The sequence below is a fragment of the Thermobia domestica genome, chromosome 2 (assembly GCF_964235325.1).
Source record: "Thermobia domestica chromosome 2, izTheDome1.hap1.1, whole genome shotgun sequence".
NCBI classification, from domain to species: Eukaryota; Metazoa; Arthropoda; class Insecta; order Zygentoma; family Lepismatidae; genus Thermobia; species Thermobia domestica.
In genome coordinates this window covers 2,635,091-2,648,146 of record NC_137455.1, presented here as the reverse complement: position 1 = coordinate 2,648,146, position 13,056 = coordinate 2,635,091, and the positions used below count along the sequence as shown (strand labels likewise).

At 35.4% G+C, this 13,056-nt stretch overlaps 1 protein-coding gene across 3 annotated transcripts in view; it reads left to right on the top strand.

The window, feature by feature from the left end:
• The window catches only part of LOC145669829 (cytochrome c oxidase subunit 4 isoform 1, mitochondrial-like), a 34,904-nt gene extending 23,249 nt beyond the window's left edge, over positions 1–11,655 (top strand). For all 3 annotated transcript variants that reach the window (XM_081738183.1, XM_081738181.1, XM_081738175.1), the window contains exons 3-4: positions 6,675–6,867; positions 11,164–11,655. In XM_081738183.1, the coding sequence (XP_081594309.1) occupies positions 6,675–6,867; positions 11,164–11,303 (333 nt within the window). In that variant the 3' untranslated portion in view covers positions 11,304–11,655. The remainder of the gene's footprint in view (positions 1–6,674; positions 6,868–11,163) is intronic.
• The last annotated feature ends 1,401 nt before the right edge of the window (positions 11,656–13,056 follow it).

The window sequence follows — 13,056 nt, the reverse complement described above, 5'->3', positions numbered from 1 at the left end:
CACTTTTGGAATTTTAGTAGACACCCTGATGAAGGATGCTGATTAAAAGCGTCCTCTCCTCTCCTCTGTTTTAAAACAACATCGTTTGTTATTCCCTATGTACTTTCTCTTCATCTTCCTCCAACACCAGATTTCGAAACACTAAATATTGAACTTGTATAGTATCCAAGCCTCTGAATCATACAGTCCAATACTCCATATATAGCACTTGATCAACTCCTTCCTTAGTCCAATATTAAACCTATTAGTTGAGAGTGATCTTTCCTTGTTGAATACTTGGATAGCCCATCTATGAGAGATATGGCTATCTAAGAGCACTCAATCTTTTAAAATGTTCTCCCTTATTTCCTGGAATGCCGATCGTATTGTCCTCCTACGGCGGTATTGTATTCTAACCCGCTCAAAGTTGAACTATGAATGTGTTGTTTATGGATCAGCCGCACTTAACCACGTTACACCAGTTGGACACTGTTCATCATCTTGGCATACGTTTGGTGACTGCAGCATTACGTACTAATCCTATTCCCAGCTTGTATGTTGAAGCACACAGGCCATCATCGGTTGATGCTCTATTTTGCTCATTTAAAGTCAATACTTCACCATACATCTTTTGCACTGGAAGCCAGAGATCGCTACAATCGATATCATGCACGACCCAACAATGCCATTCCGTTTGGAATTCGTGCTGTTGAACTTTTCTATGACCTTGCCATCGAAGTTCCCTTTATGTCAGTTGGGTTTTCTACCTGTACCATCATGGAAGATAACTTCGTCCAGCTATTTCTTTCCATCTGGCCAAGTACAAAAAGCCAAGCACTAACCCTCACTAATTTGAACAAGAGATTCGCTCCCTCGTACATCAATATCAAGATTTAACAACTTTTATACTGATGGTTCCAAAAGTGCTTATTCGGTCTCATGTCCTTGATTATTATTATTTTCAATTAGACATACATATAGTTTTAAATTACACGCCCTTTCATCAATCTTGACTGCTGAACTGGTAGCAATTTTACAAACTTTGTTTTGTTTTTGCATGCCATATACGTAGGATCTTAATCTGTTGTGACCATCAAAGTGCTCCCAGTAGCTTCCTTAATGTGAAAAGTAAACATCTGTTCGTCCACTAAATCTTCCCATCATGTCCTAGATTATTAGCACAAGGATATGAGGTACAACTGTTCTGGGTTCCGACTCATTGGCATAGCTGGTAGTGAAGGAGCATAGTGAGCAGAGAAAGTTGCTGCTCATGAAGGGGGATTTTCATCTCTCCATACCTAATACGAATCTGCGTTCGCTCTTGGATGCTTAGTTGGATCAGTGATGGCAGCTTGAATAGGATCAGACTGTCAGCAATAAATTACATGTTCTCAAACCTGCATTTGGTATCTGAACCACCAGCTCAACATTTCGATAGGAGAAACGAATTCTAACTCGGCTACGCAGTGGATATTCACGATTAACACATGGATTTCCACTTCGTGGCGAAGACTTACCAATGTGTGTGGCTTGTGGAGCTAGACAAAGTATTCAACATCTCTTGTGGATTGTTCTCATCATACTCACCTTCGATCAGATTTTGCCCTACCAGCAGACTTACGAACACTGCTTGAAGATGACTACCGAACGATCCCTAAAGTTTTATGTTTCTTCGTCACTTCCATGTCCTTCCAGCAGTGCGATTGTCTCCTCCTGTTTTCATTCAACTCATTTATCGTTTCCAGTTCAGTTGGCAACCCGAAGAAGTGTTTGATTTACTTTCTCTCTCTGGGCCTTTCTTTACCCTTGCCACGGAGACCCGGCTAAAGATGATTAATATCCCACTGTACTAATTTTACCTTAGTGCTTTTATCGCTGTGTTTGCACGTTTTCTATATTATATTTTCTTTCATGGCAGACTTATTACTGAATTATAGACATTAATGCAAAAAGATGTTTGCAGTACAACGCACGCACTCCAGTCTCTTACTCCTTTAGCCTAAAAGACATAATCCTGAGACGTTAAATTACTCACCTCCAATAAAATCACCCGCAGGTGTTTTGTGTGGCTTTAATTAAAACTGCATCAAGGAAACTTTTGCGTAAGTTACTTCTGATTTAAGGTTGGTTTAAAGGGAAAATTTTGCCGATAGATGGCACTACTTTCTTCGTATCTTTTTTTTTTTTAACCTTTCAGGAAAATTTACAATTTCTCGTACGAATTTCAGCCTAGAGACTTCAAATTTTTAGAGAAGAAACTTCATAGCCTATCGAAGGCAACAATCCGTGCCGATTTTTTATATAGAATTTTCTTCATTGTTGAAATGGATATCCAAACCTTTAACAATGGAATTGTTTCAACATTCAAGAAAATTCTAAATAAATCGGAACGGATTGTTACCTTCGATAGGTGTAATAAATGTGAAATAAAAAGTGGAATAAATGTCGCTGAATTTTAAAGTCAAAATATTACTTACTCTTATCTCAGGGTTTCGTGGCCTCGGGCTTCTGTCGAGCCTTCGTTTGCTGCTAGCCTTTCATTTAAAGTTACCTGTACCATAACTGTTTAACAATAAATTTTGGTTAATGAAAACTCCATCTTTTCTTTAGCTACTTTAATAATTGAAATGAAAGATAAAATAAAAGTTACAAATATAAATACAGTTATCACGTTGTTGAATGATAAATGTTACTTGCAGAATATCAACTTTATATTAATTGCAGAATTGCGTCTAAGTCTTATTAAAATTTACAGGTTGGTTAAAATTATTTTACACTTCACCTAACACAAAATATAAGTTGGCCTTTTTTTAACACCAATAATTACATTTATTTTGCAAACAAAAGGAAGGAAATCTAATTTTACTTAAATTATAAATAACTTTAAATCGAGGGTGTGTTATTTGAAATTTTAGCTTTATCGCGCACTGCACTCAAAATTCAGTTAATGAAATGTTTGCCACTTTACCTCCTTTCTGATTACTGTCCATTGAACATCTTCCTTTCCTTCTAGCAAGGTAGCTCCGCTGTCTCCGTGGAAGGTTTCCGTGTTGCTTTGTTGTCTCGTTTCCCGGAAAGTTTCAGATGGTTTACACTCTTAAAAAGTTCGCAGAGTTCCAAACGCTTACTCCATTTACTGAGTTTTATTACTACAGGCACTGTTGCACTTTTATAAAACGTTAAATAAAGTATTATACTTATTATACGGCCTTTCGGTATAAAAAGAAATTGCAATACTGTTCTTTTGTTACAGCCCGAGAATAGCGTACTCTTGCGGCCTTCCGCATTTTTATCGCTAGTTGTCCCACTAAAACTGTCTTTCAACGCTCAGGGCGCGATGTCTTATTCAACGTGTTGTTACCCCTGAATTCCAGTCTGGACTTCCGATTCGATGATCTCGCCCACCTAACTCTCTCACCCTCAAAACTTTTCTGTCCTCTCTCTGTCCTCTTCTTTTATCATTTCACACTAATTACTTATTCATTTTTGTTTCTCCTTTCCTATTTGTCCTTTACACACTCTGACCATTTCTCTACGTTCTGACACACCCCTTGTCTAATTTAACCAATAATTGTTCTTTTTATTTTGTTTTAGTAAGTTTCATTTTCTGTCTTATTGGTTTCTCTCCTTTTTCTTGACCACCCTCTCTTTTCATTGGTTTTTCTCCTGTTTCTTAAGAAAGACCTCCCCTTTTCTTTTTTTCAAAGTCACCCTCTTTAGCCAGACACACCCCGCTGAGGTTGCCGCGCTACCAATTTTGAATGATCTTCCAGTGCCAAATGTGAATGCCTTACGAAATTATCTTATTTTCAAGTATAGATTTTACTATTTATTAAACCCGATTTATTAAATATTATATTCTTTTGTGACAATTTAATTTGATTTTCTCAGACGTTACTTACTGGAATACGAATATTTATATTTCTATGACAATCTTATCTTGATATAATAATGGTGGTATTATTAATGTTGAATAAAACAATATTTTTATCACTGATAGTGTTAGTAATTATAATATTTGTTGGTTAAATAAGACTAATGATAATTAAGGTATCCCTATAAAATGTTTGTCTACATGAATACACAACTAAAATGATCCTCCTTTTTAACAATTCTTTATGCAAAATACTAGTTACCAGTAATGATAATAATAATAATAATAATAATAATAATAATAATAATAATAATAATATTTTATTCTAAATATTTTTTTTACCGATTATGTACAGCTTTTAACTAGTTTAGGAATGATCTTTTGCCTAGCACTAAATTGATACTGTTAATACTTATATGATTATACATAATATATAGATCTCATCTACATAAAAATAGAGAGAGAAAAACAGACAGACAGACAAACATACGGAAATCCTTTTAAAGAAATAGTGCTTCATTTATTTGTTTAGATTTGCGTATAAAATATACTCAATTTTGATCATTGTTACGTATTACAGTAATTTTAGTTAAGAAAATTCCCCCACTTTTCTTCCTGTGTATTTCTGCCCCCTCTTCTTTCTACGTTCCTTGTCCTGTGATTTTTTTTTCTTAGGGTTGCTTTTCAAAGACCTTTTCTTTTCTTTTCCTCTCTCTCTTGCGGCTGCAGACTGACCGCTCTTGGGGACTATGTCTACTTGTGGTACATGTTACTTGTCTTAATAAATATCGAGAGACGCCGGAGAGTCTTGAGAAAATTTCTTAAAATGACCACAAAACTTAGTCGTGTTACTTTTCTGTCACCATGCGGTTTGTGTTTTCCGCTTATGTGTCAAATAATTAAAATATTTTTGTAGCGTCATGGCAAGCCATTCTGGACCCCTTACGTAGCCGATTTTGTGTTGTTTTCTCTTCTTTTCCAAACCGAAGTGTCAAATTCACAGCGTTGAGGCAGCTTTTTTCTAACATGTGTTTAACTGTTGCCACATCTCTACGCGTCTAATTCTAATAATCCATTATATAGCTCATTATTCTCGCTCGTCTCTATACTAAATAGTGTTATCCCTCTCGCGGCAATGTTATTTAATCCATTATATGCTCTTAGTAGCAAAGCTTTATTTATACATTAAAATTTCGCGTGCTTATTGCTCTTATAAATGTGACAACGTTTTAAACATCTCTGTTTTGTTAGTATGTTCCCAGTTAGTCTAAACTGTGTGCATGTTAGCTAGTTTTGGGAAATGGTTTACCCACGGTTTAAAACCGCAGTTCGTCTGTTATATCTATGGTTATTTTCTTGAAAGTGGCTTGGTGACAAGCTACAAGTAACAATCTTAAAATAAATAAATGGTCTGTTTCGTATCAGTCACTGGATTGTCTGTTAAATTCCTCTCCGGGGTGGTAAAGACGCTAGAGTCTAAAATTTCATGGAATAAACCACAAAACTTACAAGCTTGTTCCCTATTTTTTTTCTCGTGTGTGGCCGTAAAATAATGAGAACTATCTTCGGTCTTTTTTTTTTTTTTTTTTTTTTTTTTTTTTTTTTTTTTAAAGGAGAAAAATATTGAATGTATGCAGTCGTCTTGTTTCTTTATACTTTGTTAACCTTAATGAATGTACTTAAATAATATATATAAATTTAGCAATGAATGTAGTTAATTAATATATATATAATTATGCGTATTACATAGGTTATGAAGTTTCTTCCCGAAAAATTTGTAAGAGAAATTGAAAATTAAAAAAAAAAAAACTAAGACTGTAGTGACATCTATCGGTAAAACTTGTCCATTTACACCAACCTTAATATTTCATTTTTTCTCCCGAGATTTCAGTCTGCAGTTATATACCGGATGAAATGATGTTTTAAAAATACCTTTAATATTTTCTAAAGTCAAATTCCCATTTTATTTATTTATTAGACTGCTAAATATTTGTAGATTATTTTCCGACTTGATAAAGGAATTTACTGTCGAGAAAAAAATATTTTGGGAGACAGCTGTTTACTGTAGTGTTAAAAAAAACAACGCGTTCCTTTATGTCAGCTAAAAGGTTTCTTTTTTCTTCTCAACTTTAGTTAGGAATTTTAATATACATGGGCGACGCATCTAAAGTTTCTAGATCATTCCAAAACTTCCGTTCATCTTAATGGGGTAAAAGAAAAAGATCAGTTGTTCTGGCAACTCAGTACAAATGCTAAAAGATTATTTTAAAAAAATGTGTCATTCCTGTCTGTCAACAGAATAATTGCGGTGTTGTAAAGAAAGGAAAACAGAAATAAACTTCACGTTTCTAGCCGTGTGCCTCAGGTTTTTAACCAGTACTTGGAAAGACTAGCTGCTCTCGGTGTTTTGTTCGATTCCTTGGTTCCATCAACCAAATTCAGCAGCTATCCTGAGTGAACCTATCTTTTGATTCAGCCAAACCCAAACTGTTTCTTTCAAAGATTCTATCTCTTCATTCCTCCGACACTACCCATCACTATTGCGTATGTAATTTACTCCATGTCAGAATATAAGTTCGAACACATGACCAATATTAATTGTTACATGAATTGTTATTTGCAGGATGATACATAGAAAATATGCGTAAATTCTTAAAAGAAAAATAAATAAAGTCACGCTAATTGGATCAATCATGGCTCGATTTGCTTCCTCTATTAAAGATGAGACATTAATCTATTGAGGTTTAACATAAATTACACTAAAGTTTTACATGTGCCTTTTTTTATGTATACTTGTAAATATTAATGAATTTTGTTTCAGGCGTTGCGTGAGAAGGAGAAAGGCGATTGGACAAAGTTGACTTTAGAAGAGAAAAAAGCCCTGTACAGAGCGAGCTTCTGCCAAACGTTTTCTGAAATCAAAGCACCAACTGGTCGGTGGAAGACTATCGTTGGAATATCACTAATAATAATGACTGCGCCGTTTTGGGTTTACATATGGATGAATAAGTTTGGTATGTATGGAGATCCTTTCTTTTTCTTTATCTTGTTGAGTATATGCAACGAATAATAAGATTCTTATGTCATGGATGTTTGCATATTGTTACAAATGTCTTTCTTTTTCTTTCTTTGTATTCTAAAGAATAGTTGCGTCTTCAGTCGTTAGAACCGCGGCCTTAAGTTTTTCTTGGGTTTCCTATAGCTCCTGTGGTGCGTGCCACAATAATAACTGCATTTAACTATAACTTCTGCCATTTCTTCAAATCTCATATTTCATGGTTTCAGTGTGAAATTGGTATCATACGTGTATTTGGAACTTCTTTAACACGTTGACTGCGAAATCAGGTAAAATCAGGGTGTCGACTAATACTGGAAATACATGAAATGCTGGAAAATAATTTTGATACTGGAAATACTGAAAATATACTGGAATTTTGACCCACATACTGGAAAAATTATGAAATATACAAATATTATCATTTTTTATAATCTACCCTGGATTTTTGGATGAACTCCAAAAATCCAGAGTAATAACAATCTTGCATTATAACTAGAATGTAGATTAATATACAATTATTTATACAAATTATAATATAACTTAATAATACATTTAGATAATACAAATAATGCTCTTGACTCACTGTATCAGCCCTCCAAGCAGGGTGTCTACGGGCCATCAAAGTCATGATTTGAGCGTGTTGGTCAAAGGAAAAAATGAAATTGAGCTTCAGATCATAAAAAAGTGATTTTATAGAACAATACTTACGTAATACAATACAATTACTGAAATAATGAATTGTGATTTTCCCTAATGATCCGGCGTTAAGAGGTGACGCCATCTCTCTTAAGAGTTGCAGATAGTCACTAACTTCCCTTTTCTACTAATACTGTTTTCAGTTTCTGCTTTTTCCTTTTTTCTTTTCTTTTTTTTTTCAATATTTCACGTATAACAATGGATGCATCACATTATATGCAATGCTTCAAGTACAATATACAGGCAACAAGCTAGTCTAGAAGTATGCCCAATGATGGGAACTGAAGGCCATTTTTAAAATGCTTGGTTTGAATGTGGCACATTGCTTATGTAAAGATTTCAGCTCTTTCATGAGCAACTACATATACGTAATCCTTTGTATTTCAAAAGAAACAAGGCTAACTAAATTTATTAAAAATAATATATTCATTTGATGGTAAAACAATTACAACCCTAAAATCATCAAGAGTGTGATTATTCCTACAGAATTTTTTTTAAAAAATCATTATATTAGATACTAGAATTTTGCTGATAGTTATACTGAATATACTGAAATTTTGAAATTGAAACTTAGTATACACCCTGAAGATGCATCGGCGGGCCATTTTTTATTGGAGGGAAATGTGTATCAAAATGATCAAATAATTTCTGGGGAAAAAACTTTTAGAAGTCGGAAACCAAGGATACCGAACATCTTTCTGAAGCCGTAAAATATATTTCACCATTTAAACCTATGTGCTTGTGCATCACCAGTAATACAGACGGCTTCAAATATAAAGATAGAAAGCCTGTGAATCGCAGTCAACGTGTTAAACAAATGGGTATATATAACATGCTATTTGTTAATCAAGTAATAGTATTTAAGATTCCGAAAAAAATACCGGAAATAATTTTTAATGTGTAGTGTAACGAAATGTTTTATTTGCATCGTACCCTTTAATACTTTTCAAAGAAAATGATGAATGAGTTAATTAGTTGTATCGTTCACTATAACTTATACTTGGTGCTGTTCGTAATCGCGAACTCTTTCAAATGGATTGTCATAGATTTGAAGATAAAATCTAATTTCCGGTGTTTTTTGCGATTATGAGTAATTACTTTCCACCGTTACTTTAATAACTGGTAAAACATTTCTCTATTGATTTCATTATCATCGTGAGTTTCCTCGTGACTGTGTCGATAGCGTAGATAACCAGGGTTCATTTCCCGGCGGGAGCTCAGGTGGTTCGGATCCCACATTAAGCTATAGATCCAGGTCCAATAAAGCTTCGATACTGAACAGGATGCTAAACTCGAATCCAATCCTTTTATCATCGTCTCCTATAGTCGAAAAGAGAAAAACGTAAAACTTAAATTTATTTTTCCTGTAATATATATAATAACTAACTAACTAACTCTATGGCCTATGGAACCCGGAGGTTCAGTGCCGCGTTCACAAAAGCTCTCCACTGACTTCTATCCTTAGCTAATTGCATCCAGTTTCTACTTTGTATTCCTATCTCTGCGAGATCCATCTTAATATTGTCCTCCCATCTGCGCCCAGGTCTTCCTAATGGTCGTTTTCCTATGGGTCTACCAGTCAAGACTTTGAAAGCGTTTCTACTTTCTTCCATTCTAGCTACATGACCTGCCCACCTAAGCCTCCTAGACTTGACGACCCTAACAATGTTGGGTAAACCGTATAAACTATGTAGTAATATATATAATATTAAAATATAATATATAATTATAATATTAAAATGCTGGAAACGTGCCGTTTTCGCTGGTCGATTCCAAAGTTTGTGTAGATTTGCCAGTTCTCATTCAAATTTCCAAAAATACTTAAAGTTATTAAAAGACAAAACTATATCGCAGCAAAGGAATTGAAAAGAATTCTACTGAAAATACCTTCGGGTAAACGGGTCCCGGTCCCTTTTAGAAAAGTTAAAAACAGTGAAGGAGAGAGAAATTACAATCGTCTAACGTTTGGCACTTCATTCCAGACACTATTCCAGAAAGTACGAGGCGCGTCCAGAAAGCAGCTTTCCCACGCGTCCCATAGTTAGGAAATAATTGCGTGCACATGAGAGAGTAAGGTCCTAACATCGCATATGTGCCGACAGAACTCTCAGTAGCGTCGTTGCAGTGGTTGAAGATGGACGTTCCTATTTCAGCTCCCGCTGCTTGTAAAATACAAGCAGTGATAGTTTTGAATGCAGGGCATAGCGCCGATTGAAATCTATCGTCAGCTGTATCGTTGCTAAAATGTCAATGCCGCCCCCATACGCTTTGCTTTGTGGTTTGGAGTCAGTTGCTTCGGCACCCACCTCGCACACAACTTCTTAAACAACAGGGGCTCGATGACAATGGTCTGCAATGAGGAGCAAGAAATCTGCGGTGACTGGCCTGTAAGTTCCTTTATTGTGAAGCGACCATTCTGCATTATGCGCTATGCTTTGTGCATTCAAAAACTTGATCACTGCTCGCACTTCACACGCGGCGGGAGCTGGAATAGAAACGTTTAACTTCAACACTGCAACGACGCTACTGAGAGCACTAGGGAAGTTCCGCTGGCGCATGCACCATGCTAGGACCTTACTGTCTCATGTGCATGCAGTCGCTTCGAACAACATACGGTTTCCTAGCTATGGGGCGCGTGGGAAAGTTACTTTCTGGATGTGCTTCGTAGATAGAACGTTTTAAATATAGATTTATCCTATAACAATGTTTTTTACATTAAAGTCGGTTCGTATTCTGCTTTATTATGCTGCTATACTGAGGTGATATTTTAGCAGTTTACATAAATAAAACTATAAGTAAGATGTTGCCACTTATACCATTTAGTAATTTTTTGTATTTTAAGTTTAGTATATCAAGTTTGTTCTAAAATAAAATATTAGGGAAATAGCAGAAACAAAGTAAAGAATTAAAGAAAGTTATGGACGGACAAAATGAGCATTTAGTGCAAAAATCAAAATGACAATAAAAATTACTCACAATATGCTAACATGCTCTGGCATCTTTAACAGTCATTTCACTTACCTGAAATTCTGAAAATTCCTTGTACTTTCAACTTTTGGCTTTTGCGTAGAGCCTTGTTCATTACGAAGAAGTAAAAATGGTGAAAGTATAAAGAAATGGACTCACCGGGGTAGAGCAATACAGAATCACTTTGTTGATGCTGCCGGCCACACGTCTCTACAGTACCATTTGTCCTGTTGAGGGCGAACAGTCGACAAGGTGTTCCTGCACTGCTCTACCATTCCCTTGTACTTCTATCACTTTTACTCGTATTTGTATCATCCGTGAGGAGGGCCGAAAATTTGAAAGTGTAAGCAAGTTTCAGAGACCAGAATTTCAAGTGAAATAAAAGCTACTCAATAGTGTTTTCTTTCTCTCGTTCTTTTGTTTCCTTCTACATGATTTCCTCGTGTATCATGTATGTAATAGACGAAAACAGAAATCGTTATAAATGGTAAATTATAAGAAAAGCGATGAGTGGCAATTAAATAGTTCGATAATACTTGGTTTAACTAGGGCTTAGAAAGTAATGAAACATTTCTTTTAAACTTTTCAGTGTATGAGAAAGAGTGGCCTCAGTCATTTACCCGTGAGAGTGTGGATGCCCAGTTGGAGAGAATGGTTCTGTTGCAAGCGGGTCCAATTACTGGTTTGGCTTCCAAGTGGGACTACGACAAGAACAAGTGGAAGGAGTAAAGAGTGGAAGGATTGACACTTGATAGTGACTTCTAGTTTTTTATTAGCACCGAAAAAAAAAAGTAAAAAATTCATTCGGATGAAAAGTTGTCAATGTTCTGTATTCTCCACCCGCGGCTGCTGTTAGTGGACTAAAGTATTGTAGAAAAAATTTCATCATTGCAATAATGGAAAAGAGGATTTGGAGAATACATCCATGTATGTTGATTGTTAATGCTCTAATCAATACAGTCACTTTCCATAAATATTTATCAATCAATCTTTATTTTCTCCTTGTTTGTGTTAATTTTAAGTGGTTGATGTGTACAGATTATAATTTGTAGTTAAAAAATTAATAAAAGACAGACGTTGATGGGTGCTGTATTATTGGTTGACTTCAGTATTGTTACATTTGTTAGGAGTAAATTGAATGTAGTAATGCTAGGTTGTGTTGATTCGAGGCAAGGGAGCATCTCATCTAGTACAGACAATCCAACAATTCCGTGCAGTGGGTTCCGTTCTTATGTAGTTTTTCTCTTTTCAGTGAAACACGAAATCAGAACATTTTGTAGAAAATGTTACCTGAGCGACACCATTCAACATTTGTATCTAAACTTATTGCAGACAATTTGTTGATTCGTTTATTTTGAAGGAAAGAAAGGATGTCAAAATATTTGGGAAAAACTATAAATTATCTGGTAAAGCGTTAAATGTGTGTCACTCATGTTACATTTTGTAGATAATATTGTTTGAAAATAGTTTAAAAAGAAATGCTCAATGCCTGTTCAGTTTTATAAGTTGCTTGTCCTTAAACTTCAAATGACGTTTAAGACATTTTCAAACAGTATATTTAGTAGTGACACATACAAGGGCTGATCAGAAAGTAAGGTTACAAAGCCTGCAGTGAAACTTGTATAATTTCATACAACCTATACAGCCAACATATAGTATATACGCTAGGTTATTTTTCAACAGTTTCCATATCGGTTGAGGCACTTGTCGAATCGTGGGATGAGTTTGAAGATTTTCTCTTGGTAAAAATCCTGTCCTTGCGTATTCAGCCACGTTATTACGAAGTGTTTCACCTCCTCGTCTGAAGCGAAGCGCCTGTCTCCGAGGTGCTTCAAGGGCGGGAACAGGTGGAAGTCGCTTGGAGCGAGATCCGTAACGTAATCCTCTTGTTGTTCGGAATCATCATCTCCACGCGAGCTGTGTTCAAATCTGTTGATGCCGTGCTCCTCATCGCTGACGCTTTCTCTACCAGCCGCAAATTTTCGGCACCATGAACGAGTTGCCATCTGTGTTTACCTACAACTAAAGCCGGAAGTGGCGGATAGGTGAAACTGCACAGTTGCCAATTCCATTTTTTTTAAAATTACTACACTATTCTTATTTCTCTGTAACAGATGAAACTATAGAAATATTTGTCTGTTACACCTGTTTCTGATCCTCCCTCATTCTCTTTTTTTGTATCATAGAAACGTCTTCCATAATCAGACTCCAAAGTTACGAGTGCCAGGACACGCGTGCTGTTCATGTTCCCAAGACACATCTTCAAGTAAGAAAATACGAGATTTGAAGGTCGAAAAACCTAAAACTGTTTTTAATTTTCTGAAAGAAATCCTTAATTGTAACATTTACAAATACTTCAGATTATCATAAGCTTTCAGCTTTCAATAAGTATGGAAAGTGTTTACTTAGTAAATGTGGTTATATCTTAAGAAGATATTTACGTGTAATTTTAAATTTCTAGATTAAGTTTGAAATTGTGACG